The sequence below is a fragment of the Balaenoptera ricei genome, chromosome 6 (assembly GCF_028023285.1).
Source record: "Balaenoptera ricei isolate mBalRic1 chromosome 6, mBalRic1.hap2, whole genome shotgun sequence".
Classification (NCBI taxonomy): domain Eukaryota; kingdom Metazoa; phylum Chordata; class Mammalia; order Artiodactyla; family Balaenopteridae; genus Balaenoptera; species Balaenoptera ricei.
Window position 1 is genome coordinate 123,016,238 of NC_082644.1, and position 25,986 is coordinate 123,042,223.

The window sequence follows — 25,986 nt, forward strand, 5'->3', positions numbered from 1 at the left end:
TGCCTCCTGGGGGGAAGGAGGGGTTCGTTTGTGCCGCTCAGCGAGCCGTCGAGGACTCCCAGCCCCGCCCAGCTCCTGGCCTGAGCCTCCCAGTTCAGCATCTGGCCAGCGGCCGGCCGGGCGCGAGGCGGGACGCGCGGAGGGCGCACGCTCACCGCTGCCGCCCAGCCCGGGCGCAGCCCAGGAGGAGCTGAGGGCCGAGGCGCAGCCCCCAGGGCCGGCGGCCGGACCCGGCAGGGGGACAGGGCGGGGGCGGCCGGCTGGGGGCGGGGCGGGCGGGAGCCAGGCAGGCGGGGCGGGCGCGGATTGGTCGGGCGCTGCCACGTGACCGGCCCCTTATAGGGCGTGGTGCGGGCGGCAGAGTCGGGTGCGGCGGCGGTCTGCCGGGCGAGGTCTCGTGTGGGTCCGGCGGCTCCGCGGCTGCTCCACTACGAGCGCCAGGCGCGCCCCGCGCCCTCCCATCTCCGCGGGGCCGCCGGGCCGGGGGATGCGCGCAGCGCCCGGGAGCCATGGTCCGTTTCGGGGACGAGCTGGGCGGCCGCTATGGGGGCGCCGGCGGCGGGGAGCGGGCCCGGGGCGGCGGGGCCGGCGGGGCGGGCGGCCCGGGCCCTGGGGGTCTGCAGCCGGGCCAGCGGGTCCTCTACAAGCAGTCGATCGCCCAGCGCGCGCGGACCATGGCGCTGTACAACCCCATCCCGGTCAAGCAGAACTGCTTCACCGTCAACCGCTCGCTCTTCGTTTTCAGCGAGGACAACGTCGTCCGCAAATACGCCAAGCGCATCACCGAGTGGCCATATCCTGCCGGGGGCCGGGCCGGGCGGGGACCGGGGGCCGCCCGAGGTCGCGGGGACGGCCACGGGTGCGGCGTCGGGCGTCCGCGCCTCGCCGGGTCTGGGAGGGGCGGCCTGGGCGGGGGGCCGGGGCGGGGGCCGGTCGCGTGCGGCGCCCAGTGGCCATCTTTCCCGGGGCTGGAGGAGGGTGCGCCCTGGGGAGAGGTGCATCGGGTCGGCTCGGCGAGGAGGGGGCGGGGCGGATTCCGGGCCCCCTCCGCGCGCAGCGTGTGCGTGCGTGTTTGTGTGTTTCTGTGTGTGTGTGTGTGTGTGTGTGTGTGGTCGTGGTGGCAGCGGCCGCGGGAGCGGGGTGGACGCTGGGCGGAGCCCCCTGCCCCTGGGCTCGTCCCTTCGCTTCCACGGTCTGGGCGCAGAGCGCGCGGCCAGCCTGGAGGGCACCCGAGGGCGAATCGGTGTCTGTGTAGGTGTGAGCACCCGGGGGACGCGAGCCCGTGCGCGCGCCTGGCTGCAGGTGCCTGCGTGTGTGCGGGCATAGCATGAACCCGGTGCTGCGCGTGCGTGCGTTCGGGACTCTCGGTACATGTATGCTCACGTGCCTGTGTAGGTACATGTGGCTGCGTGTGTCTTTAGGTGGGAGTGTGCGCCTGCGCGGGGTCCTTCCTCCAGCCGCGCGCTGGGGGCCCACAGCCCCCTCCCTCGGGGCGCGGGAGCCGGGCGGAGCCGCGGCGGAGGCGCTGTCCGCGGTGCTGACGGCCGCGGGGACGTGCTGAGGGGCTGGTGGCCGCGACTGCGGAGGCGTCCCTCGCGGCAGCCCCGAGGATGAGGGCGGGAAGGGCGGGGTGGACTCCGGACCCGGTCATTCTCAGCCCCTCCGGAGGCGGCCTGGCCCCGGCTGCTGCACTGCGCGCTGTCGGCCTTGGTCTCCTCGCTGTCGGCCTTGGTCTCCTCGCCTCTCCTCTTTGGCGCCTCCTGGCCAGTCCTTAACCCACGCACTCCGTTTGAGTACATGATTCTGGCCACCATCATCGCCAACTGTATCGTGCTGGCACTGGAGCAGCACCTCCCCGACGGAGACAAGACGCCCATGTCTGAGCGGCTGGTGAGTGCGGTGGCGGCCGGCCTGAGGGCGGGGCGTGGGGTGGCGGCAGCTTGTCTGATTCCACGACCCTTTAAGGATCCGTGATCGGGCACAGCTTCCTCGGGCAGGGTAGTCTGGGCAGCTGCCCCTCCTTCAGTGGAGGAAAAGGATAGAACCCGGGAAGCTAGCACTTCCCTGAAGGGCCAGGAGAGTGGGATAGCCAGCTCAGCCCCTGCTGGGGAAGGGTGGCTTGAGAGGGGCCATTTTAGCCGGCAGCTGCTCTGCCCAGTGCCACTAGCCACCCCTACACCTGTCCAGTCCACACGGACTAAGAAACTAAGAGCTAAAGCTGGGGTGTGGGAAGGGCGTTCATAATGGCCCAGGTTGAGGAGGGTCGGGCTCCGTGAGTGGGGGTGGGGCTAGCTGCCCACCCTTCCCTGCAGGGCTGTGATAATCTTCGGCCCCCGAGGTGCAGCCCTTGGTCTCAGGACTGTCAGCCTCTCCTTCAGAGCTGTCTTCCCTGGCTCTGCTTGGAGTTCCTTCCCTGTGGGCCCGCCGCTTCCCGTGGGAAGCACTCCTTCCCAGGCTTTCTTCCCAAACGTCCCGAATATCGCTTCCACCACTCTTGCCTGGAGCTCCCCAGACCCCTATGTTTTCCCGTGTTGGAGTACAGAACCCACAGGAGTCAGGATGCCAGGTCAAGGTGTCTGGAGGTGCTGGGGCAGGGGGAAGGGTGCTGCTTGAGGAGATGAGCCCCATTTCAAGGGTGAGGTTATGTCCCCTAGCCCCAGCCACCCCTGCTGCCCTGGCCCCTTTGCCTGGGCTTGGTGTGGGCTCCCAGGGGCCTGAGAGACCGAGCTTCAGAGCAGAGAGAAGGAAGAGCAGGTGCGGGGATTGGAGAGGGAGCCTGGGGCCTGGCTGGAGAGCTGCTGGAGGTCCTGAGGTCCCCGAGGAGGAGACACTTCTGGGGGCACCGGGCAGCCAGAGGCTGATCCCTCTTTTCCACACCCTGGCAAGTGACCGGTTCTGTCCAAGCTCCTTCCCTAACTTCAGTGGAGAAAAGCGTTGATGAAACAGGGCCTGTTCAGTGCTCTGCTCAGGCCTTGAACTCCAGGCCAAGGGGTGGGGAAGGGGAGACAGAGTAAGGCTGCCCTGGGGGTGCTCTCAGTTGGGTGGGCACCACGAGAAGGCAAGGAAGTGACAGCCTGGGTGGTCAGCCAGGAGATGGGGGATCACGGGGCAGTCGTTTCTCCAGGAGCAAGGACGGCCAGGAGGGGCTTCTGCTGTGGGGCTCGGGGGGAGGAGGAGTGTGAAAGACAGCACAGTCGGGCAGAGTGGGGTGTGGTCCCTGCGTGACTCTTGCCCAGGTGTGGAGCCGAACAGGGTCGCTCGCCTTCTTTGGGCCCCAGGTTCCTGCTGGTGTTGTGGGCCCCATGCCTGCCACATGCTTGGTGGTGGGGGTCCACTCTGGAGGCCGGAGAAGAGGGTGAAAGTGAGAGGGAACTGGGGTTTCCGGCAGGGAGCCTTGAACGCCAGGCCACAGGGCGTGGTCACATCTCTAAGGAAGTCCAACAGGGGTGGGGCCAGAGGGATACAGGCCGGGGTGGGGCGGGGGGCGGGGAGGCCAGTGTGCAAGCAGCCAGGCTCCGGCAGCAGGCTTGAGTAGGCCAGCCGTGTGTCCAGCCACGTCTGAGCTCCTGCCTCACAGGTGAGGGCGGGTTTGCTTTGTGGTGATGGGGGTCGGTATGCTTGTAGGAGGTGGGGGCTGAGCTGTGGGGAGAATAAGCAGAACGTGCCCCCCTGGAGGCCTGGAGGCCCCTGAGATGGATGGGAGTCCGGACGCAGCGGCCTGGGCGGGGGCCGTGTGGCACAGGGGCAGCCTGGCCTGGGGGTGGGGCTCCACAGCTCCCTGTCTCTGGGGGCTCCGCTTCCCACACACCCATCAACTTCCTGAGTGGCCTTCAGCTGGAGCCCTGGGCTTGCAGTCTCACCCCTGCCCTGAGCCAGCCCTCAGCCAAGTGTGATCAAGGGTGGGGCTGGGGGAAGAGCTGTGAGGGAAGGTCTGGGGAGGGGTCTGGGGAGGGGTCTGGGGAGGGGCCCCGCCCCGTCTCCTGGCGCTGGCTTGCTCTTCTTCTGTGAACATCTGTTTGCTGGGGCCCAGCTGTTAACCCAGGGCAGGTGGTCAGCGGCCTCTTCTCTCGGGGAGAGGGGACCCTCCAACTAAACCAGACCAGAAGCCTCCGGGGAATGATCCTTCGTGAGTCAGCATCAGGGTGGTAGGACAGGAGAACCGGGCCACGGTGGACGCCAGGCTGGGGGTTCACCAGGTCAGGTGGGAGAGCCCTGGAGGGCCAGGCTTCTCTGGGGAGGAAGGCTCAGGCTGCTGGTCCTGAGTGGGAACTGGCAACACCCACAGGGAACCAGTCCGGCCCTCCCCTCCCCTGCAGCCCCTGGAGGCTGGGCCCTGAGGCCCGAGCCCTCCCTGGCAGAGCAGCCTTCGGAGGACAAGTCCCCCCGTGGCTCCCATAGTCCTGAGGGCAGGACCTTCCCGCTGCCCCCTTGCCCACTTCTGTGTCCGTGGTCTGCACTCAGGCTGTTTGCCATGCTGACCCGCCCCCTGTGTCCCCTTGGTCCAGCTTGCGGGTCACCTGCACCGAGGCTCTGTCTGCCACCCTTCCCAAGTGCGTGACGCCCCTGGTCACTCTCCACCCCGTCTGTGTGTCTTCTCCCTGAGTGCACGCAGCTCGTCCCCACTGTGCTCGCCACCAGGGTCCCGGCCCGTGTCGGCCCTGCCCTCTCCTGTCCCCATTCTTTTGCTCACACTGTTCCCTCCGCCCGGAATTCCTTTCCTTTTCGCCCAGCTGGATGCCTCGCCCTCCAGAGGCTCCCTGAGGCCCGGCCATGCTTGCTCCCCCCAAGATGTACATGTTTTGCTTCTCCAGAAGGTGTGTGCTGAAGGGATGCGTGGATCCTGGGCTGTCCTCTCGGGAGTTGGGCCGTTGTCCCCGTAGCGGTTCGAGCCCAGGATCAGACCCAGGTCACCTCTGGGTTAGGATTTGTCTCTGCCTCTAGCGAGCTGTGAGTCTCCGGCCCAGTTCCTGACCTCTCTGTGCCTCAGTTTCCTCTAGGATGGGGATGAGAATAGTGCTGAATGCATGTGAGGTGTTATCATGAGGATTGTCCTAGTGATTGTGGGAAACCCCCCCCCCCCAATTTTGTCATTGTTGTTATTGCTTCCCCTGCTGCAGGGCTTCTGGGGGTGGGAGCCCCTTCCTACTGTGATCGGGTGTCGCTGGCTGCGGGGACAGGGCCACCTGCCCTGTTAGGGGAACTCAGCAGAGATCAAACAGGCCCGTGATGGAAGAGACGAGTCTGTGGGTGGTGGGGGGTTTCCTCGCCTGCCACACCCCGGGCGGTGGTGACCTTGCTCTGCGCTTCTCCTCAGGACGACACGGAGCCGTACTTCATCGGCATCTTCTGCTTCGAGGCCGGGATCAAGATCATCGCGCTGGGCTTCGTCCTGCACAAGGGCTCCTACCTGCGGAATGGCTGGAACGTCATGGACTTCGTGGTGGTCCTCACGGGGTGGGTGCTGGGCCCGGGGTGCCCTCTGTGAGGGGCAGGGTCGGGCACGCTGGAGGCCCCGGCTTCGTGATGGTCCTCACGGGGTGGGTGCTGGTGGGACGGGCATTGTTTCTCCCCAGGAGGTGCCTGGGCTGTGATCTTGGCTGAGGGGCCGTCGACGGTGCTCTGTCCTCGGGCGAGGCTTGCTTACAGAGCTGCTGGTGCCGTGGGCAGGTCACCAGGGCAGGGGAGGGCTCTGGGCCTTATTCTGTAAATCCTGGGCTCCAACCTTGCCTCTGTCGCCCCGTGACCTGGGGGGCACGTTTGTGTGTTTGGGTCTCCTGCCTGAAGGGTTCTCGGGCACGTCTTCCTGGAGCTGTGCTTGGATGAGCCCGTGCTGGTGTGTCGTCACAGTTTCTGGTTCCAGGAAGGCGCTTAATCAGTGTGTCCTGCCACCCACTGTCCTCCTCAGGTGGCCCTAACAATTGCCAGCTCGTGGTTTCCGAACAACCCAGGAGATCCAGAAAGTCAGCTTGGGCTGGGCTGCATTGGAGGGCGGGTAGAATGCCCTGCTCTTCATCATGGAGGCCCCAGCCTTCAGGGCCATAGTGTTTCCATCTGCCTGATGGGTGTTCAGGGCCTCTGCCCTGTTCCTCTGGCCAGTAGGCTGAGGCTGGGGCTGGGCTGGGGTTGGGGGTGAGCGGCTAGGTGTTTGCTCCACAGAGCCTGTTTGCACAGCCCAGGTCCCAGAGGCCCCGCCCTGGCGGACTGCAGCCGCTGCTTCTGGGACCTTGTGGTCCCAGGGAGGCTCGGAGCCCCACTGTGGCCCAGAACACTCCTTCCAAGGGACAGGAGGCTGCGGCCAGGTCTCTGTCCTGTGCCGCATGTGAGGACAAACAGACTTGGCTAAATGGCCTCTGGGCTCCCGAATGAGGCCCCCCTCACCCGCCCCATCCTGGGGGGCCTGCCCCGCTGTCTGCTCGAACTGCCGGTGGCTTGGCCCCAGAGGTGCCGGCAGCATGCCTGGCATGGGCCAGAGTTGAGGTGGCCTCGCCTTCAGAGGGTCTCTCCCTGGAGGTGACGGAGGGGCTGGTGGGCCTTGTGCCTCAGCTTCCCTTTCTGTCTTTGCACCTGTGGCACCAGCCTGTCACCGGCTGTGACGGGACGGGTGCCGCTGAAATCGGATATGATAGGCTTTCCGGGCATCTTGCTGTTTTCCTTTCATTTTTCCTAATGGCCGGGAAGGGAAGGGAGCGGGGAGCCGCGCGGTCCTGCGGTGCGGTGTGCGCCGCCCACACCCGCCTGCTGCCCTCGGTGGCGGTGGCAGCGGGGGCTTTTACAGAAAGCCCTCTGAGGTCCCACCGATGTTGCTGGTGGGGGTCTGGAGGTGGGCGTGGCCCCTCGGAGGGCAGGGTGCTCCCACAGTCCAGTGGGCACTGCGCGGGCTGGCGAGGAGCGTCGCTGGCTGTTTACATCTCTCTCTCCCTCTAGATGTGAGTCCCTGAGGATAAGAATGGCGTCTTATTTTTCTGGGTGTCCCCAGAGCCTAGCTCTGGGAGGGCCCCCAGGAGGGTCAGGGAGCATCTGCTGAAGTAATGGGCTATTGAAGCTAGGGTGCTCTGTGCTTGGGCCAGCTGGGAGCTGGGCGGGATGGTGGGACCCCGCCTCTGGGGATGCTCTCCATGGTGCTGAGTGTTTGGACTGCTGGGAGCAAGGCGGGGAGGCAGGAGCCCTCACCGACCCCTTGGCAGGACCCCTGGGTCTTCCAACAAACATGTCCTGATTCCAGGTCCAGGGAGCCCCGTCCCCCTGTGAGGGCTAGGAGAGACCTCCAAGGGTGGCTGTTCTCTCTTGCCATTGACGACACTCTCCGGGGCACAAGAGAGAAGAGGATGGGCTCACTTTCCTGGGAGCCCCAGCAGGGGGATCCCAAGGGTCCCGAGACCTTAACTCTGCCCCCAGCCCAGACTTGGAGATCCTGACCTCGGTCCATCTGTTTCTCCATCTCCTCTTTCCTACCTCTCCTCGCTTCTGTCTCTTCTTCTCGTGGGCCTCTCTCCTACCCCGCCAACCCTGTTTCTGTCTCTCTTTCCCTCCGTCCCTGTCTCCTTGTCTTACTCTCTTGGTCTTTGTCTCCCCATTTCTAATCTTCTCTGCCTCACTGACCCTTTATCTCTTCTTTGCCTTCTCGGTATTTCTTTGCCTCTCGACGTCTCTGTTTCTCTGTGTCTTTTTGCTTTTTCTCTCTCATTCTTTCTCTGTCTCTTTCTCTTTCTGCCTGTTCTGTGTCTCTCATCTGGGTCCTGGAGTCTCTGCTCTCGCTGTGAGTTGGCACCAATGGTTTCCAGGCCCCCTCTCTCTGCACCTTGTCCCCAGGGGTGGCGCTGGGTTGGGAGGGGAGCCCCCAGATGGGGAGGGTGATCTATGTCCCAGAGTCACGTGCGGGAGCTGCTCTGTTGCTCCTGCTTGCAGCACCCAGGGACTCGTGACCTGTGTGTGTACTCATGTATGCGTGCGCATGTGCGTCTGTGCACGTGTGTGCACCTGTATGTGTGTGTGCCTGTATGTATGTGCATGTGTGCACGTGTGTGTGTGTGTGTGGTGCGTGATGGAGGGAGGCCCTGGTCCATTTTGGGGTGAGTGCTTGCCCCAGGGAACCCAGGGAAGAACGCCTAACTCTAAGCCCTCCTGAGCTGAGGTCCCTGTGGGTAGCCATGGCGGGGGGGGAGGGACGTTATTTCTCCTTCCCTTTTTAAAAAATTAATTAATTTATTTATTTTTGGCTGCGTTGGGTCTTTGTTGCTGCACGCGGGCTTCCTCTAGTTGCGGCGAGCAGGGGCTACTCTTCCTTGCAGTGCGCGGGCTTCTCATTGCGGTAGCTTCTCTTGTTGCGGAGCACGGGCTCTAGGCGCCCGGGCTTCAGTAGTTGTGGCTCGCGGGCTCTAGAGCGCAGGCTCAGTAGTTGTGGCGCACGGGCTTAGTTGCTCCACGGCATGTGGGATCTTCCTGGACCAGGGCTCGAACCCGGGTCCCCTGCATTGGCAGGCAGATTCTTAGCCACTGCGCCACCAGGGAAGTTCCCTACTTTGTTGTTTTTAATTAGGGTTGACTTAATTGGTGCTCAGAGGGCCGGAGGCCCATGGTGGGGAGGGGAAGGGCTCTGGCCGGGGAGGCCCTGGTGCTGACTTGTCCCCAGAGACCAGCTGGGCTCCCTTCTACTTCTGAGGCTGGCACGCAGGTTGTGGGAGGGCCCTGATGGAACGAGGGCCGCTCCCTGCATCAGGGAAGCCTCTTAACCTCATGTCCTCACCTGTAAACTGCGCCTGGGTGCACGCTTGGCGTTGCAGGGGGCACAGCATCTAGTCCTGGCCACGGAGCCAGGTGAGGGGCTGCCCTGCCTGCCGCCCTCTGTCCTGCGTCCTGTCCACGCGTTTCCAGCTCCTCGAGCTGCCCCGCCCGGCACTGCCCCGCCCACTCACCGTCCCTTGATCACTCATTTATTCAGATTCAGTGAGCCTTTGCCTGGTGCTGAGGACACAGCAGTGAACAAGACCCCCAGGCGCCTGCCCCGTGGGCTGCGTTCTTGGGGGGCCCCGTCTCCCTGCCCCGCGCTGTGTCCTCTCTGTGCGCAGAGGCTCGGCAAGGGCAGGTCACGGCCGCATCACGGCGCCTGGGGGCAGGTGTGCCCTGGAGACCGCTCCTTCTGTGACGGTAGCGTGCTTCGTCTTCCCGTGTAGGAAGGGGCTCAAGGAGAACGCGGTGTGGACTGGGGGGCTGTTGCTTGGTGTCGGTGGTCAGAGGAGACTCACTAGTGAGGTGACTTTTGAGGGATGTGAGGGGATGAGCCATCTAGATACTTGGGGAGAGGGCTTGGCTGGCGGTGTCAATACCAGGACACAGGTGTATCTGTGGCCTTGAGAGCCTGAGACCGGACAGGATCCCCAGGGAGTGGGGAGTTTGGAGGAGAAGCTGCCCATGACTGAACCCCGGGACCCCAGAGCTGATACGTTGGTGAGGTGGGTGGGGACGGTGCCGAGGAGGCAGGAGCGAGAGGAGGATGGGCGGCTGAGCGCGGCGTTGGGCACCGTGCGGCTGATGGGGTCTCCCGAGAGCTTGCAGGGGAAGGTCCCGCGGGAATGGGAAGGGTGCGTGGTGAGCACCTGGGGCAGCTCTTCCACCTTTGAGGGAGTTTTACAGCAAAGCCGGCAGAGGACTGGGCCGTGGCAGTGGGGAGGGGAGGGGCGGAGGGTTTAATTAGGTGGGGGCCGGAGCCTGTGTGCAGACGGGCCAGGTCCGGGAGGCAGGGAGTAGCGGCGACGCAGCCAGAGCGCTGGACTCGTGTCCTGGGTGGACGAGGGGAGCCAGGGTCTTGCCACGCGGGGCGGTGGAGCAGGAGGCCGGGGCGGGGTGCGGTGAAGTTCCCCTTCACGGGGTCAGGGAAGGTCCCTAAGAAGGACCTTGAGCAGAGGTGTCCGGAGCCCGGGAGGGGGCGGAGGGTGAGGATGCAGGGAGGCCGCGGGGCCTGCTGGGGGGGCTCCGGGTGCAGGGGCCGGTCCTGGGCGGGGAGCAGTGCCCCAGGGAGGCGAGGGGGCTTGGACTGGGGTGGAGCTGCAGGAAGCACTGGTCTGGTTGATTGTCCTCAGGAAACCCGCTGGCACCCCCGAGTGTGGCACCCGCGTCCCCAGCCTGTCTGTAGCTGGTGTGTCCCCGCGTCACCACCTCCGCCCTCCCCATCCCGTCGGCAGCCCCCAGCCCACCCTGCGGTCCTGACAGGTTGATGGCAGCTGGGAGTAGGGGCAGCAACAGGGTCCCCTCAGAGCCCGGGGACCTCTTTGTGCTGGCAGAGGACCCCGAGGCCATGGGTGTCCCTGCCCCCGTCACAGCCCCAGCCCCAGCCTGGAGCCTTCCTCGGGGACAGCAGAGAAACGTGTCCCAGCTCAGACAGGTGACTCCCGAAGGGGACATTTCCAACCACAGCCTCTCATTTCAGTCCAAATTAAGCCGGGATTTCTCTCCAGGACCTGTAATTAGAGCTCAGGGTCCTCCCTCCCTGGCCTGGGCGTCCTGTGGCGCCGCTAGGGAGAGGCGTTTGCACTGGGCATGGACGCGAAGTTGGTCAGAGGGCGCGGGAGAGCGCTGTGGGGAGGCCGGGCCGCGGAGGACGTTGCCCTGGGTGAGGAGGGGCCAGCAGGTACGGGCCGAGGTGCACGGTGACCCTGTGTCCACGTGTGGCAGCCAGGGACGCTGTGCCCAGGTTTGAGGTGACTAGGGACACCGTGTCTGAGTGACCAGCGGCAGTGGGTTTGGACGTGGGCCGGCCCCAGGGCGTGTCCGAGCGCGGGCACTAGAGCTCGCATTCAGGGCTGGAGCCGCCGCCCGTGGGCTCCTCCTGCGTCCTGTGACTGTGGTCCTGCAGGCGGGGTCTGTGATGCCTGGTCAGGTTGGGGGTTTGCCGGACTTTCTCTCCCGTCCCCACCTGAGGCTGGAAGCGGTCGGGACAGAGGAGGGGCCTGAGGTCTGACAAGTGGCCCCTGGAGCGGCAGAAGGGAGCTGTCCGGCCCCCATTATTACGCTCCAGGCAGCGTCCCCGAGGCTTCACTGACGATTCAGAGCAGGCCCGGCCCCGGGCTCTGCAGGCCTCCTGTGCTGTGTGGCCGGGTCGGAGTTGGGGGGAGGCACCCTGTGCCCGGCCCCCAGGTGCCTGCCTCCTGCCAGTGGCCTCCCACGGGGCCTGTCAGTCCCTGGGGACAGGCCCGGAGCCCCGTGCTGGGCTGTGTGACCCCCGAGGCGGGCGGGTCGGGGGGGATCCCAGCCTCCCTCCTCGCGCTCGCCGCTGGGTGTTTACGGAGGAGCAGCTTACTCCCCTGCCTGTGTCTCTGCCCCCCGCCCCCCCGCCCCGTTCCTCCTCCCCCGTCTTCCTCTGATTTAGGGTTCTTGTCACTCTTCTGGGGGGTGTGGGGAGCCAGAGCCAGGCCCCTCCTGGCCGCTGCCTGCAGACCCCGCCCCATGTGTTGAGGGAGAGGCCCCACCGCCCAGCTCCAAGGGCCTGGGGGTCCTGGCAGGACAGGGAATGCAGGCTGCCCGGCCTCGGACCTGGAGCTCAGCCGCGCTGTGCCGCGCTGCCGGCTCTCGTCCCGGGTGCTGGGCCCCCTGGGGCTGCCGCCGCCTGGTGCCCACAGGATGCCAAGCCCCGAGTGCCTCTGAGAGGTGGCCCGGGGCAACTGCTCACCTATCCATGTATCCTGTGCCTGGTGCACCTGCAGAGGTCACAGGAGGTCAAGTTCATGCCTGGGGAGGGCGGGAGCATTTGCCCATGGGTGGTGGGTACACCTGCAGCTGTTTGGGTGGGTGGGGCAGTTGGGCCTTGGGCTCTGTCTTCCCGCTCAGCTCCAGGCGGCTCCCCTCACCCCCACTTCACACCGCTGAGCCCAGAGCTGCAGATTCACCTGGAGGTGAGAATGGTGGCTAATGTCTTCTTGGGTTACTAGGCCTGGAGCCAAAGCCGGTCCCTGGCCCGGGGAAGGGGACGGGAGAGCAAGTCCTTCTAGGGATGGGCAGGCCAGGCCTCATCTCCACCCAGGGCCTCCCCACCGCCTGCAGCCCATCTGCACTCACACGGACCTGGAACTCGCAGATCCCGCAGGTCACCTGTCACAGGCGCCTGGGTGTCCTGTTGCTCACGCAGCCAGCCGCCTCGCTGCTGCCCCACTGTGCCCCTCTTTCTCTGGGTCTCAGCCTCCCCCCGGGGGGCCACTCTCAGAGTCCCCGACACTACAGCCCCTCCTGGAGAGAAAGAGCCCGTGCGCACGGCTGGGCCCCCTGCTTCCTGTGGGATGGGCTGTGCGTCTGTCTTCTCTCAGCTCACCACCCACCCCCGTCCCCACCTGGCGGGCCTCTCTGCCCTTTCCTCGCCCCAAGGGGCTTCCCTACCGGCTGGCTCCGTGACAGCCCCTCCCTGCTGACGGACGTTCCCCCTGAGAGCTGTGTTAGTTCAGGCGCTGTAACAGAGGCCACAGACGGGGGTCAGGGGCTGAGACAGCAGACGTTCACCGTCTCACCGTCTGGACGCTGGACGCCCGAGATCAAGGTGCCCGCAGGGTTGCTTTAGGCGAGGCCCTCTTCCTGCCTGCAGGCGGTGGCCTTCCCACTGTGTCTTCACGGGACTGCTTCTCCGTGTGTGCAGAGGTCTCTGGGTTCTCTTCGTGTTCGGTTAGATTCATCCTATTAAATTAAAGCCCATCCTTTTGACCTTGTTTAAGCATTTACCTCCTAAGAGCCTCGTCTCCAAATACAGTCCCTCTGGGGGTTAGAGCTTCACACAGGAATTTGGGGCGGGGGGGACACAGTTTAGTCCATAATAGGCTGTGCTCAGACCCCAGGCTCCTCTGACGAGCGTCCGTTGGCCCCACTGCCTCGGTGCCCCGGTTCCCAGTGTGCAGCAAATACTGTGGGATTGGAATCCAGCTGGGAGAGCAGGGAGCCTGCCCCGGCCCCGATGGGCACAGGGTGCCATGTGACTGACCCCGGGCGATCGTGTGGCTCCAGGCCCGGCTGTGCTGTGGTTGCCATGTTGTGGGCCCGGGTGAGGCGGCTGTGGGGCCAGCGTCTTCCTCCCCACCTCACCTTCCGCTGGCCGTGGGCCCTTTCTCACTCCTCCAGGTCTGTTGTCAGCCTCCCGGGCCTGACAACACACCACAGCACCAGGCACTGAGGACGGGCTGAAGGCAGGGCTGCCCGCCCACCCTAGGACCCTCTCCAGCCTGGACCGGGGCAGGGGTCGGGGGGCGCTGCTGAGCCCGGGGGAGGTCCGGGGGTGTCCTGGGCGTGGTGAAGCCTCCAGTCTGAGGGTGGGAATCCCTGAGGGAGCCGCCAGCCCTGCCACCCCCTGTGTCTGCGGGCCCTGCACCTGCGATCTCGGGTCTGGGTTCTGAGAATGCAGTGATGGGGAGGGGACGGGCGTGAAGCAAGAGCTCCCTTCTTCCCGTCACCGAATCAATTCTGGGGCACAGTGTTTCCACTGGGGTACAGTCCAAGGCCGACCAGCCCTGCAACACACACTGATGCAAGGACACAGCAGAGGCACGTGCAAGACCCCTCCAGCCCTGTCCCTGCCCGCATGGCCTGGACTCAGTCTCCATGAGGGGCTCTTTCCAGGGCGTAAGACCCCTGGGGTGGTGCACTTACTTGTGCTTCTCTGGGTCCCCAGCCTGGGAGGTGGGCAGTGGGGGTGCAGAGCCCTCTGGTGAAAGCACCAGAGCAGGTGGGCAGAGGGAGGTGGGCAGCGTGAGCTCCTGAGACATGGAAGGGAGAACAAAAGGTACAAGCTGACTCTTCCATGAAGTTTCCTGCGTGCTGGCTGGTCTGCTAATGTAATCATCCTACAACCATCCTGGGCTAGATGCTGTTATTAACATCCCCTTTTAAAAAACTAAATATCTTATTTTGAGCTAATTGTAGATGCACAATATGCAGAGAGGGTTCTGAGGGTAATGTCCTGTGAAGCTGTAGCACAATTTCACAACCAAGATGTCGACAATGGCACAGTCAAGACACAGAAACTCCATCCCCACCGGGACCCCTCCTGTTGCCCTTTTGTATCTGCTCCCACTTTCCTCTGACCTCACTGCTTCTCAGTCCCTGACAGCCACAATCCAGTCTCCATGTCCATCATTTTGTCACTTTAAGAACATTATGCAAATGGAATGGTGCCTTTTGGGATTGGCTTTGTTCACTCAGGATGACTCGCTGAGGATGATTGAATCACGCTGTTGCATGTGTCTATACTTTGTTTCTCTTTACTGCCCATTGTCTCTTTAACTATTCACCTGTTGAAGGACATGTGGGTTGTTTCCAGTTTTTGAAATACCACCCACAAGGCTGCTCTGCACATCCATGCACAGGTTTTGTGTGAACATAAGTTTCCATTCCTCTGGGATGAACGCCCAGGAGTGCAATTACGGGGCTGTATTGCAGTTGCATATTTAGTTTTTTAACAAATTACCAAACTGTTATCCAGAGTGGCAGTACCATTTTACAGTTTTTTAAATTCCCACCAGGAATGTATGAGTGATCTAGTTTCTCCATATCCTCACAAGAGTTTGGTGTTGTCACTATTTTTTATTTTAGCTATTTTGATAGGTATGCAGTGATACATCATGGTGGTTTTGATTTGAATTTCCTTAATGGCCAATGATGTTGGACATCTTTTCATGGACTTATTTGCCATCTGTATCTCCATTTTGGGGAAGTGTCAGTTCATATATTCTGCTCAGGTTCTAATTGGATTGTTAGTTACTAGTCAGTTTTCTCCCAATCTGTAGCTTATTTTTTCATCCTCATAACAGGGACTTTTGCAGAGCAAAAGTTTTGAATCTTAATGAAGTCCAGCTTATCAGTTTTTCCTTTTATGGATAGGGCTTGTGGTTTTGAGTCTAAGAACTCTTTTCAGCCCTAGGTCATGATGATTTTCTCCTATTTTTCTTTTTTTCTGAAAGTTTTATCATTCTATATTTTATGTGTAAGTCTGGGATCCATTTTGAGTTAGTTTTGTATCAGGAGTGAGGCTTAAGTTGAGATTCTTTTCTGTTTGTTTTCTTCCTGTGCGTGGCTATCCAGTTGCTCCAGCACTTGCTGGAAAGGCTATACAGTGTATTTCCTCCACTGAAGTGTTTTGTGTCTCTGTCAGAAGTCAGCTGGGCATGTTTGTGTGGGTCTACTGCTGTTCCGTAGATCCGTGTGTCCATCCCTCTACCAGTTTCACGCTGTATTGATTACTGTAACTATTTAAGTCTCAAAATTGGGCAGACTCATTCCTCCCACTTTATTCTTTTTTTAAGAAAAGTGTTTAAGAGTAAATTTAAAAAAAAAAACTGTTTTAGCTATTCTAATTTCTTTGCTTCCATATAAATTTTGGAATAATCTTGTCAATGTATATGCAGAATCTTCACAGGAATTGTATAAAACCTGTGTGTTAATTTGTAGAGAATTGTTATCTTTACTATGTTGAGTCTTCCAATCTGTGGACATGGTACGTCTCTCCATTTATGTAGACCTTATTTGATTTCTTTTTTTTTTTGAATTTTATTTATTTATTTTTTATACAGCAGGTTCTTATTAGTCATCAATTTTATACACATCAGTGTATACATGTCAATCCCAATCTCCCAATTCATCCCACCCCCACCCCCACCCCCACCCCCCTCCGCTTCCCCCCTTGGTGTCCATACGTTTGTTCTCTACATCTGTGTCTCTATTTCTGCCCTGAAAACCGGTTCATCTGTACCATTTTTCTAGGTTCCACATCTATGTGTTAATATACGATATTTGTTTTTCTCTTTCTGACTTACTTCACTCTGTATGACAGTCTCTAAGTCCATCTACGTCTCTACAAATGGCCCAGTTTCATTCCTTTTTATGGCTGAGTAATATTCCATTGTATATATGTGCCGCATCTTCTTTATCCGTTCGTCTGTCGATGGACATTTAGGTTGCTTCCATGTCCTGGCTATTGTAAATAGTGCTGCAGTGAACATTGGGGTGCATGTGTCTTTTTGAGTTATGGTTTTCTCTGGGTATATGCCCAGTAGTGGGATTGCTGGGTCATATGGTAATTCTATTTTTAGTTTTTTAAGGAACCTCCATACTGTTCTCCATAGTGGCTGTATCAATTTACATTCCTACCAACAGTGCAAGAGGGTTCCCTTTTCTCCACACCCTCTCCAGCATTTGTTGCCTGTAGATTTTCTGATGATGCCCATTCTAATCGGTGTGAGGTGATACCTCATTGTCGTTTTGATTTGCATTTCTTTAATAATTAGTGATGTTCAGCAGCTTTTCATGTGCCTCTTGGCCATCTGTATGTCTTCTTTGGAGAAATGTCTATTTAGATCTTCTGCCCATTTTTTGATTGGGTTGTTTGTTTTTTTAATATTGAGCTGCATGAGCCGTTTATATATTTGGAGATTAATCCTTTGTCCATTGATTCGTTTGCAAATATTTTCTCCCATTCTGAGGGTTGTCTTTTCATCTTGTTTACAGTTTCCTTCGCTGTGCAAAAGCTTTTAAGTTTCATTAGGTCCCATTTGTTTATTTTTGTTTTTATTTCCATTACTCTAGGAGGTGGGTCAAAAAAGATCTTGCTGTGATTTATGTCAAAGAGTGTTCTTCCTATGTTTTCCTCTAAGAGTTTTACAGTATCTTGTTTGACTTATTTCATCAGTATTTTATAGTTTTCAGGATTCAAGAGCTATGCATGTTTTGTTAGATTTACATCTAAGTTTTTCTTTTATTTTTGCATGAGTACAAATGGTATTATATTTAAAATTTCAGTGTCCACATGTCCACTGCTAGTATATAGAAAAACAGTACATTTTTGTATATTTATCTCTAATCCTGCAACCTTGCTGAATGCACTTATTAGTTCCAGGAGATTTTTCTTTTTTTTTTAAGATTCTTTGGAATTGTCTATGTTGACAAGTATGTCATTTGCAAATAGGGACAGTTTTATCTCTTTCTTTCCAATCTGTCTCCCTTCTCATTCCTTTTCTTGTCTTATTACACTGACCAGGACTTCTAGTACTAAGTTGAATGAGAGTGGACACCTTTGCCTTGTTCCCAGTTTTAGGAGGAAAACATTCAGACTCTCCCCATTAAGTATAACGTTTGCTGTAGGTTTTTGTAGATGCTTTTTATTAAATTGAGGCAATTCCCCTCTATTTTTTTTCTGAGACTTTTTGTCATGAATCAGATTTCTTCTTGTCAGTGTCAGATTTCATCCAATGCTCTTTCTGCATTGGTATGATCATGTGACTCTTTCTTCCTTTGCATGTTAATATGGTGGATTACAATGATTGATTTTTGAGTATTGAACCAGACTTACTTCCTGGAACAAACATGGTCATGGTATATAATTCCTTTTTATATATTGCTGAATTGTATTTGCTAATATTTTGTTAAGGATTTTTGCATCTGTATTCATGAGGGCTATTGGTCTGTCATTTGTTTGCTTTGTTTTGTTTTGTTTTTGTTTTTTTTTTGGTACTGTCTTTGTATGGTTTTGATATCAGGATAATACAAGCTTCCAAAAATGGATTTGGAAGTGTTCCCTTCTCTGTTCTATTTTCTGGAAGCCATTGTGTAAAAATGTTGTGAATTCTTCTTTAAATATTTGGTAGAATTCTGCAGTGAATCCAACTGGGCCAGGAGATTTCTTTTTAGGGAATTTTAAACTTATGGATTCAATTTCCTTAATAGTTATAGGGATCTTCAAATTATCTATTTCCTGTTGAGTGAGTTGTGGTAGTATGTGTTTTTTGAGGACGTAGTCCATTTAGTCTAAATTGTCAAATTTATGTGTGTAGAGTTGTTCACAGTAGTCGCTCATTATCCTTTTGATGTCTGCAGGGTCTGTAGTGATAGCCCTTGTCTCATTTCTTATATTGGTAATTTGTGTCTTCTCTCTTGATCTCTCTCTTTTGGGAGGTTTAGGTTAGTCTTGCTAGAAGTTTGTCAATTTTATTGATCTTTTCAAAGAACCAGCTCTTAGTTTCAATGATTTTTTTCTTTCTTTTTTTTCAGTTTTACTTATTTCTGCCCTTATTTTTATTATTTTCTGCATTCTGTTTGCTTTGGGTGTATTTTACTCTTTTTTTTCTCAGTTCTTGTGGTGAGAGCTTAGATGCATGATTTGAGACGTTTCTTCTTTTCTAGTGTATGCACATGGCATATTAAATTTGCCTCTCAGTACACTTTAGCTGTGTCTCACACATTTTAGTATGCTGTATTTGCAGTTTAATTCAGTTCCATGTGTTCTTAAATTTTCCTCTAGACTTTTCTTTGATCTGTAGATTGTTTAGAAATGTGCTGTTTAGTTTCCAAATGTTTGGAGATGTTCCAGTATCTTTCTGTTATTAATTTCTAGCTTGATTCCATGTGGTCAGAGAACACACTGTATGATTTTGGTTATTTTAAATTTGGTAAGGTTTATTTTAAGCTCAAGATATGGCCTATCTTTGTTTATGTTTCATGGGCACTTGGCAAGAATATGTACACTGCTGTTTTTGTGTGGCAAGTTCTATAAATGTGGATTAGATCCTGTTTGTTGAAGGTGTTAATAAGTCTTCTGAATCCTTGCTGATTTTCTGTCTGGTTGTTCTGTCAGTTGTCAAGGTGGGTGCTGAGGTCTCCATTTATAGTTGTGCATTTGTCTATTTTTCCTTACAGCTCTATTGGTTTTTGCTTCACATATTTCGTGGCTCTGTTGTTGAGTACATACAGGCACACCTCATTTATTGAGCTCCACTTTATTGTAGATAATGCATTTTTTCACAAATCGAAGGCTTGTGGCAACCCTGCATAGAGCAGATCTGTTGGCGCCATTTTTTCCAAAAGCATTGGGTCACTTTTTGTCTCTGTGTCACATTTCGTTAATTCTTGGAATATTTCAAACACTCCTAAAAGATTATGACTTGTTGAAGGCTCAGATGATGGTTAGCATATTTTAGCAGTAAAATATTTTAAAATTAAGGTATGTACATTTTTTTAGACATAATGCTATTATAGCACAATTAGTTGACTACAGTATAGTATAAACATAGCTTTTGTATGCACTGGGAAACCAGAATATTCATGTGACTTCCTTTATTGTGATACTCATTTTATTGTGGGGGTATGGAACGAAACCCAAAATATATCCCAGGTGTGCCTGTGCATGTTTAGTGTTGCTGTGTCTTCTGGGTAGACTTTATTATTATATGTTGCTCTGTGTCTCTAGTAGTTTTATTTGCTATGAAGTCTACTTTATCGATGTTACTGTAGTCACTCCAGCTTTTGTTTGATTAATATGTGCATGAAGTAACTTTTTTTATCTTTTTACTTTCAACTTGCCTGCATCATCATATTAGAAGTGAGTTTCTTATAGACAGCATATAGTTGGATCATATTTGTTAATCCGTTATACCAATTCTGTCTTTTATTTGGTTTATTTAGACCATTTCCGTGTAATATAATTATTGCTCTGTTAGGGCTTAAGTCCACTATTTTAATTTTTGTTTCTGTTTGAGCTCTCTGTTTTTTATTTCTTTGATTTCTTTTTCCTGCCTTCCTGTGGGTTATTTGAATGTACTTTAGAACTCCGTTTTGATTTATCTATAGTATTTTTAAGTGTATCCTTGTAGAGGATTTTTAGTGGTTGCTCTGGGTATTGCATTATATATACATAATTTATCCCAGTCTATTGGTGTAGTTTTACCAGTTTGAGTGAAGTATAGAAATTTTATGCAACTTATGTCCCATTATCCTCTCCAATGTATAGTGTGATTATCTTAAATATTTCCTCTACATGTATTTATTTATTTTTAAAATTTATTTATTTCATTTATTTTATATTTTTGGCTGCACTGGGTTTTCATTGTTGTGTGCGGGCTTTCTCTAGTTGCAGCGAGCAGGGACTACTCTTCGTTGCGGTGTGTGGGCTTCTCATTGCGGTGGCTTCTCTTGTTGTGGAGCACGGGCTCTAGGCGCGCGGGCTTCAGTAGTTGTGGCACGCAGGCTCAGTAGTTGTGGCTCGCAGGCTCTAGAGCGCAAGCTGAGAAGTTGTGGCGCATGGGCTTAGTTGCTCCGTGGCATGTGGGATCTTCCCGGACCAGGGCTCGAACCCGTGTCCCCTGCATTGGCAGGCAGATTCTTAACCACTGTGCCACCGGGGAAGCCCCTCTACATGTATTTAGAACTGCATCAGAGAGTGCTATAATTTTTGTTTCAACCACAAGCATAGTTTAGAAAACATAATTTAGGAAACTGTATTGTATTGATATTTACCCTTATTTTTATTCTTTCCATTCTTCTTCCTTCCTTATGGTCAATGATTCCTTTTTTTTGATCATATTCTTTTTATTTAGAGAACTTTTTAAAGTCACTCTTTGAAAATAGGTTTGCTGGTGACAAATTCTCTTAGTATTTCTTCATCTGAGAATATCCTGATTTCTCCTTCATTCCCGCAAGATATTTTTGCTGGGTACTGGTGTCTAGGTTCACACTTCTTTTCTTTCAGCATTTGAAAATATTGTGCTACTTCCTTCTGATCTCCATGATTTATGATGAGAAATTCACTGTCCTTTGAATTATTTTCCCTTATAGGGATGTGTTTCTCTGGCTCTTCTGAATATATATATATTCATATATATATATATCCACTTCTATTATGAAAGTTTTCAGAGGATAGTTGGGTAGTACAATGAACAACGTATATGCTCCACCTAAATTCAATAAATTTTAATTTTGCAATCTTTTTCCTTCCTGTATTATATATTTTGCTGTGCCATTTAAAAGTTGTAGGTATTATGAAGTATCATCCCTAGTGTTCTAAGAATAAGGGCACTGGCCTATGTAGCTATAATAACATTATCATTCCTAAGAAAATAATTCCATTATCACCTAATTTATTCCATTTTAAAATTTCTAATTGTCACAATTAAGATTTTTTCTTTGTTTTTAGTTTTCAGAAGTTTGACTATGATATATTTTGTGGATATCTTTGAGTTTATTTTGTTTGGGAGTCACTCAATAGGTCCTTGAGGCTCCCTCCTCCCCCCCTTCTCTTCTTCTACTTCCCCTCCCCCCACTGCTCCTCCTCCATCTTTCAGCCTAATTTCTCTCTGTCATTCACATTCATACTGTACTGTTGTTATTCAGTTCATTGACTCTTTCCTCTGTTCCCTCTCTTCTGCTGTCAAGCCCATCCTCTTAGCTTTTTATATTGGTTATTGCAGCTTTCAGTTATAAAATTTTCATTTGATTCTTCTTTACATCGTTCATGATCCTTTCTGTTTTTTTGGTTTGTTTCAAATATGTTTGCAGTTGTTTGTGGTAGCACTTTTATCATCACTGCTGCAAAATCTTTGTCAGATAATTTTAATATCTCTGTTATCTTAGTGTTGGAATCTACTGATTGTCTTTTTTCGTTCAGTTTGAGATCTTCCTGGCTTTTTGATGAATGAGTTTTGATTGAAACCTGGACATTTCCACATGTTTTTCTGAGACTCTGGATCTTATTTAACCCTGTGTTAGCTGAGTCTCTGATCCTGACCCATAAGAGGCAGGGGTCTTCTGCCTTGTGACTTCTACATGGGGTAGAAGTCCCAGTTCCCTACTCGACCTTCATTGGCAGGACCCCTCATTACTGCAGGGAGTGGGTAACGCTCCCACTTTACAGACTGGAGACTGAGGAAGCTCAGAAATTTGTTCTGCAGGAACCAGTAAGGATTCCAGCTAGACTGAGCCGAAGTCCAAGCTCCTAACCACTAGCTACCCTGACCCTCAGGATATTCAGGAGGAGTAAAATTACCCTAAAAAGAGGGGTCTGATGGCAGTGACTTGGAGGCATCTCCTCCTGGGTTTCCATGGCTGCGGCGAGTGAGTGTCCTGGGTCACAGTGACCTCACTGGTTGGAGCTTTGCTGCACTTGACCAAAGTAGTAGGCCTCTTTCAAGCTGGACAGAGCACTTCAGGCAGTCTAAGGGCACAATGTCCACCTGGGGGCCATCTTTTCCCAGCACAGATTGGGGGTGGTGATGGTCAGGGAGGGTCTGTAGAGCATCCCTACGATGGTCACCCACTGTGCCCCAAAGAAGCTGGTGGCCTGGAACCCTTTCTGTCCACTCTGTGTGGTCCCCACCTGTCTTGTAGCCCTATTTAGGCTGGGGAGGGTGATCACATGTGGCTGGACTTTCCTGTGCTTTGGGCAGTGACTACGACAACGTCTGTTGCGTGTGAGGCTGACCTCAGCGTGGGTCAGTGTGTGTCACTGTGTGTAACCATGTGGGGCACGAGGCACTGGGCCATGTCCCAGCTCCACCTCTTCTTGGGTTGTGAGCCTGGACACTTGGATGTGCTCTCTGAACCTCAGTCTCTTCCTCTGTATGATGGGGCTAATGGTGCTGACCTCCGAGAGTCCCTGGCACGTGGTAGACAGCCCATGATGTTTTTATTTGAATGAGACGTGAATGTCATGTTCTCTGGCATGACGGCCCGCACATGCCAGGCCTGGCCCTTCTTCAGCCCTGCCTGGTGTCTCTGGGTGTCTTTGGAGCAGGCTCTGGGCCTCTAGTGCAGGGGGCCTGCGCTTCATGCTCAGCCCAGGGTGGGGGGTGGGGTGAGGAGGGTGGAGGAGGCTGAGACCCACAGGCTGTCTCCATGGCAACAGCCAGCAGCCTCCTGGGCAAGAGCCAGCACCTGGAAAGTCAGTGACAAAGCAGTTCCTGGAGATGGTGCTTCCCCTGCCACGCGTCTGCCCTCAGCTCCCGTGTCTCCCTGGGCCGTGGGTGGGTGCTGTGGGCACCCGCCCCCCGGGCCTGACCTGGGGACTCGGCACCTGCCCAGCGGGAACCGGGACTGGGGCGAGCAGGTGCTCCTGGCTTCCCCTGGAGCCCGCCCCACCCCCTCCCTGATGACGGTAGTAACGGCCCCAAGGACGCTGGTGCCGCTGCCCCCGAGTGCTGGTGGGTCCCAATGCTGCCGGGCACATCTTCTGAGTGTCATCTCGTAGCAGCGTCACCATAGCCACGGGACCCTCACGCTGTCACCTCCATGTCTCAGGTGAGGGACCGGACAGGCTGTGCCTTCCCTGTGACCAGGAAGACCCAGGCTTGGACTTGAACCCCGGCCACATGCTCCAGGGTCCTGGGTCTGGTGTCCCAGGGCTGAGGTCCTCCCAGGCAAGCCCTGCGGAGCCCGGGGTGCTCACCTCTGGGTGGAGAGGACATGGCACCCCAGCCCCCTGCTCGGCAGGGCCTGAGCTCCCTGAAAGGGGCTGAGCGGCACCGCTGAAATGCGTCCCGCCTGGGGCCCCAGCAGGGTCGGGGCCCTGCTCAGCTCGGCCGACTTGGAGCCAAAGCCACCACTGCTGGGGTCACAGCATCTCAAGGGGTCGGGTGGCCCCTGCACCCCAGGTCCTTCTTGCTGATTCGTTGCCCAAACTGAGGTGTTTTTGAGAGTCAGAGGGACACCAGTAGCAATTGTGCGGGCTCAGCAGTCCAGACTAAGGCTGTCCTGGGCGCCTCTGCTCCCTTTGCTGACTTGGTGGGTTGGGAGCCTCAGGGGGAGCCCCCAGCCTGGGGAAGGGCAGAGGACGACCCCCCATCGTGAAACAGAGGTTGAAAGGCAGCGTGACCTTCTAGCCAGTATGTTCCATATGCAGCTACAAAGAGCCAGCCGAGACCCCAGACTCTGGGCGGGTGGGGGGTGCCCGGGTCAGGGTCAGGGCCCCAGGCCAGCACTGCAGCGGGTGTTGCCACCTCTCTCCACCCCACGTGGCCGGGAGCACCCCCCAAGCTCAGGTGCCCGTGCGGGTGGGACTCCACACAGGACTGGCTGATGTGTGTGTGCCGTGTGGGCCTGGTATCTGTGGGCCTGGCATCTGTGGTCCAGGCAGTGTGTCCGTGGCTCCTGCTGTCCACCCTGGGCGCTTGGGTACCCATGGGGCTGTGTGTCTGAGCACGTGCCACGCGCCTGTGTGCCCCCAAGTCCCGGCCACGTCTTTACGCCCTGTTGCTCCATGTGCTGGGGTGACCTGGGCCTGGGGGTTGGGCTACAGTAGTCACTAGCTGGCCCCAGAGTGTGTGCTCTGGGGCCTGAGTCCCTGCATATTTTATGTAGTTGTTATCACAATTTGCATAAAACTTGCATTTTACCCTTTTTTATATAACAGCGTATTGAGGTAAAATTCACATACCGTAATATTCATCCTTTTATAGAGTACAATTCAGTGATTTTTAGTATGTTCTCAGAGTTGTGCAACCATCACTACAACCTAATTTTAGAGCATTTCCATCTCCCCGAGAAAGAAACGCCTTCCCATTCGTAGTCACGCCCCGATGCCCCTCCCCGCCGGCCCCAGTGGTCACTCATCTCCTGTTTGTCCCTGTAAACGCGTCTGTCTGGACACTGAATGTGATGCCATCATGCGATGAGTGGCCCTTTGTGTCTGGCTCCTTTCACTTAGGACAGTGTTTCTAAGGTTCATCCATGAATCAGTTCATCTGTTTCTTTTAATGTTATTTCACAAACACGTTAGGTCCGATGCGATGTGTTATTATTTGTAATGAGCCCCCAGGGTTCCACTGTCGTTGCACGCCAAGATGGTTCTACATGAGTTTTTTTTCTTTTTTTAAATGTATTTATTTATTCATTCATTCATTTACTTATTTTTGGCTGTGTTGGGTCTTCGTTGCCGCACGCAGGCTTTCTCTAGTTGTGGCGAGCGGGGGCTACTCCGTTGCAGTGCACGGGCTTCTCATTGCAGTGGCTTCTCTTGTTGCGGAGCACGGGCTCTAGGCGTGTGGGCTTCAGTAGCTGTGGCATGCGGGCTCAGTAGTTGTGGCTCGCGGGCTTAGTTGCTCCGCGGCATGTGGGATCCTCCAGGACCAAGGCTCGAACCAATGTCCCCTGCACTGGCAGGCGGATTCTTAACCACTGCGCCACCAGGGAAGTCCCTCTACGTGGGGTTTTAACCTCAATAGTGTGATGTCTATCTTTGTAACTTTGGTTTCTGAATTTTTCATTATTTTGATGGGACAGATTCCTAGAGCAGACTAATTGAAAGTGTTTAAGCGTTTTATGGCATTTTATTTTGCCAAGTTATTTTACAAGTGGGATGCATTAGTTTACATTCCCACTAGTTCTATTTAAATCATTAGTTCAATATCAACTTCACCACCACTGGGGGTTACATTTCTAAAGCTCTTGATAATGTATCGGGTGTAAGGCCACTCCTTGTTGCTGTTTTATCTTTCGTTTCCGTGACTGATGCTTTGGACATGTTTGCACATTACTGAATTGTGTTTACTTTTATGAGTTATGTGTGTGGATTCTTTGCTGTTTAGTTTTGGAAACGTCAGGGCTTCTTCACTAACATTTATTGAGCACGTACTTCCTACCAGGAGCCTTGCTGGGTGTGGGCTGAGAAGGAAGGCCCCCAGCCCCAAGCCAGCCCTGCCCCCCCCTGCAAGGACCTCCTGCCTTGCTTTCCAGGATTTCCTAGAGCCTAAGACTTTGGGAATAGTAGTCACCAAAGTCTTAGGCTCTAGGAAATAGTAGGATGTAGTAGGATGTATGCTAGTAGGATGTATGCTATAATTACCCTTTTGTTATTGTTGTTAATATAACATCTTTTTTTTTTTTATTCAATGACTTTCTATATTTAGTCATCACTTTTCATTGCTAAACTCACTTCATATCTCATTTGCATCACAGTTCTTCATCCTGGATTGTGAAGTCAACAGGCCAGGGCGAACCTGTTAGTTATGATTTACAATGACTGGCATGGCGTCACAATCAAAGAGCTCTGGGTAAATGCTTGTGGTGAAAGAGGATGAGGATGGAGATGAGGGTCCTGAGGAAGGGTCCAGACAGGCTGCCCAACCCATGGAACCTGAGGCCTGAATAATGCCTGGGGTCTGCTTTCCCCTCTGCCCTGAAGGGTCCATCTGTGGGCAATTCTAAGGCACAGTGGTGAAGGACATGATTGGCCCACCAAGCGCGGTCCTCTGGTCTAGTGGC

The 25,986-nt window shown here is 54.8% G+C and overlaps 1 protein-coding gene across 2 annotated transcripts in view; it reads left to right on the forward strand.

Annotated features, from left to right (window-relative positions):
* The first annotated feature begins 509 nt into the window (after positions 1-509).
* The window catches only part of CACNA1B (calcium voltage-gated channel subunit alpha1 B), a 184,193-nt gene continuing 158,716 nt past the window's right edge, over positions 510-25,986 (forward strand). For both annotated transcript variants that reach the window (XM_059926165.1, XM_059926166.1), the window contains exons 1-3: positions 510-793; positions 1,785-1,890; positions 5,315-5,454. In XM_059926165.1, the coding sequence (XP_059782148.1) occupies positions 510-793; positions 1,785-1,890; positions 5,315-5,454 (530 nt within the window). The remainder of the gene's footprint in view (positions 794-1,784; positions 1,891-5,314; positions 5,455-25,986) is intronic.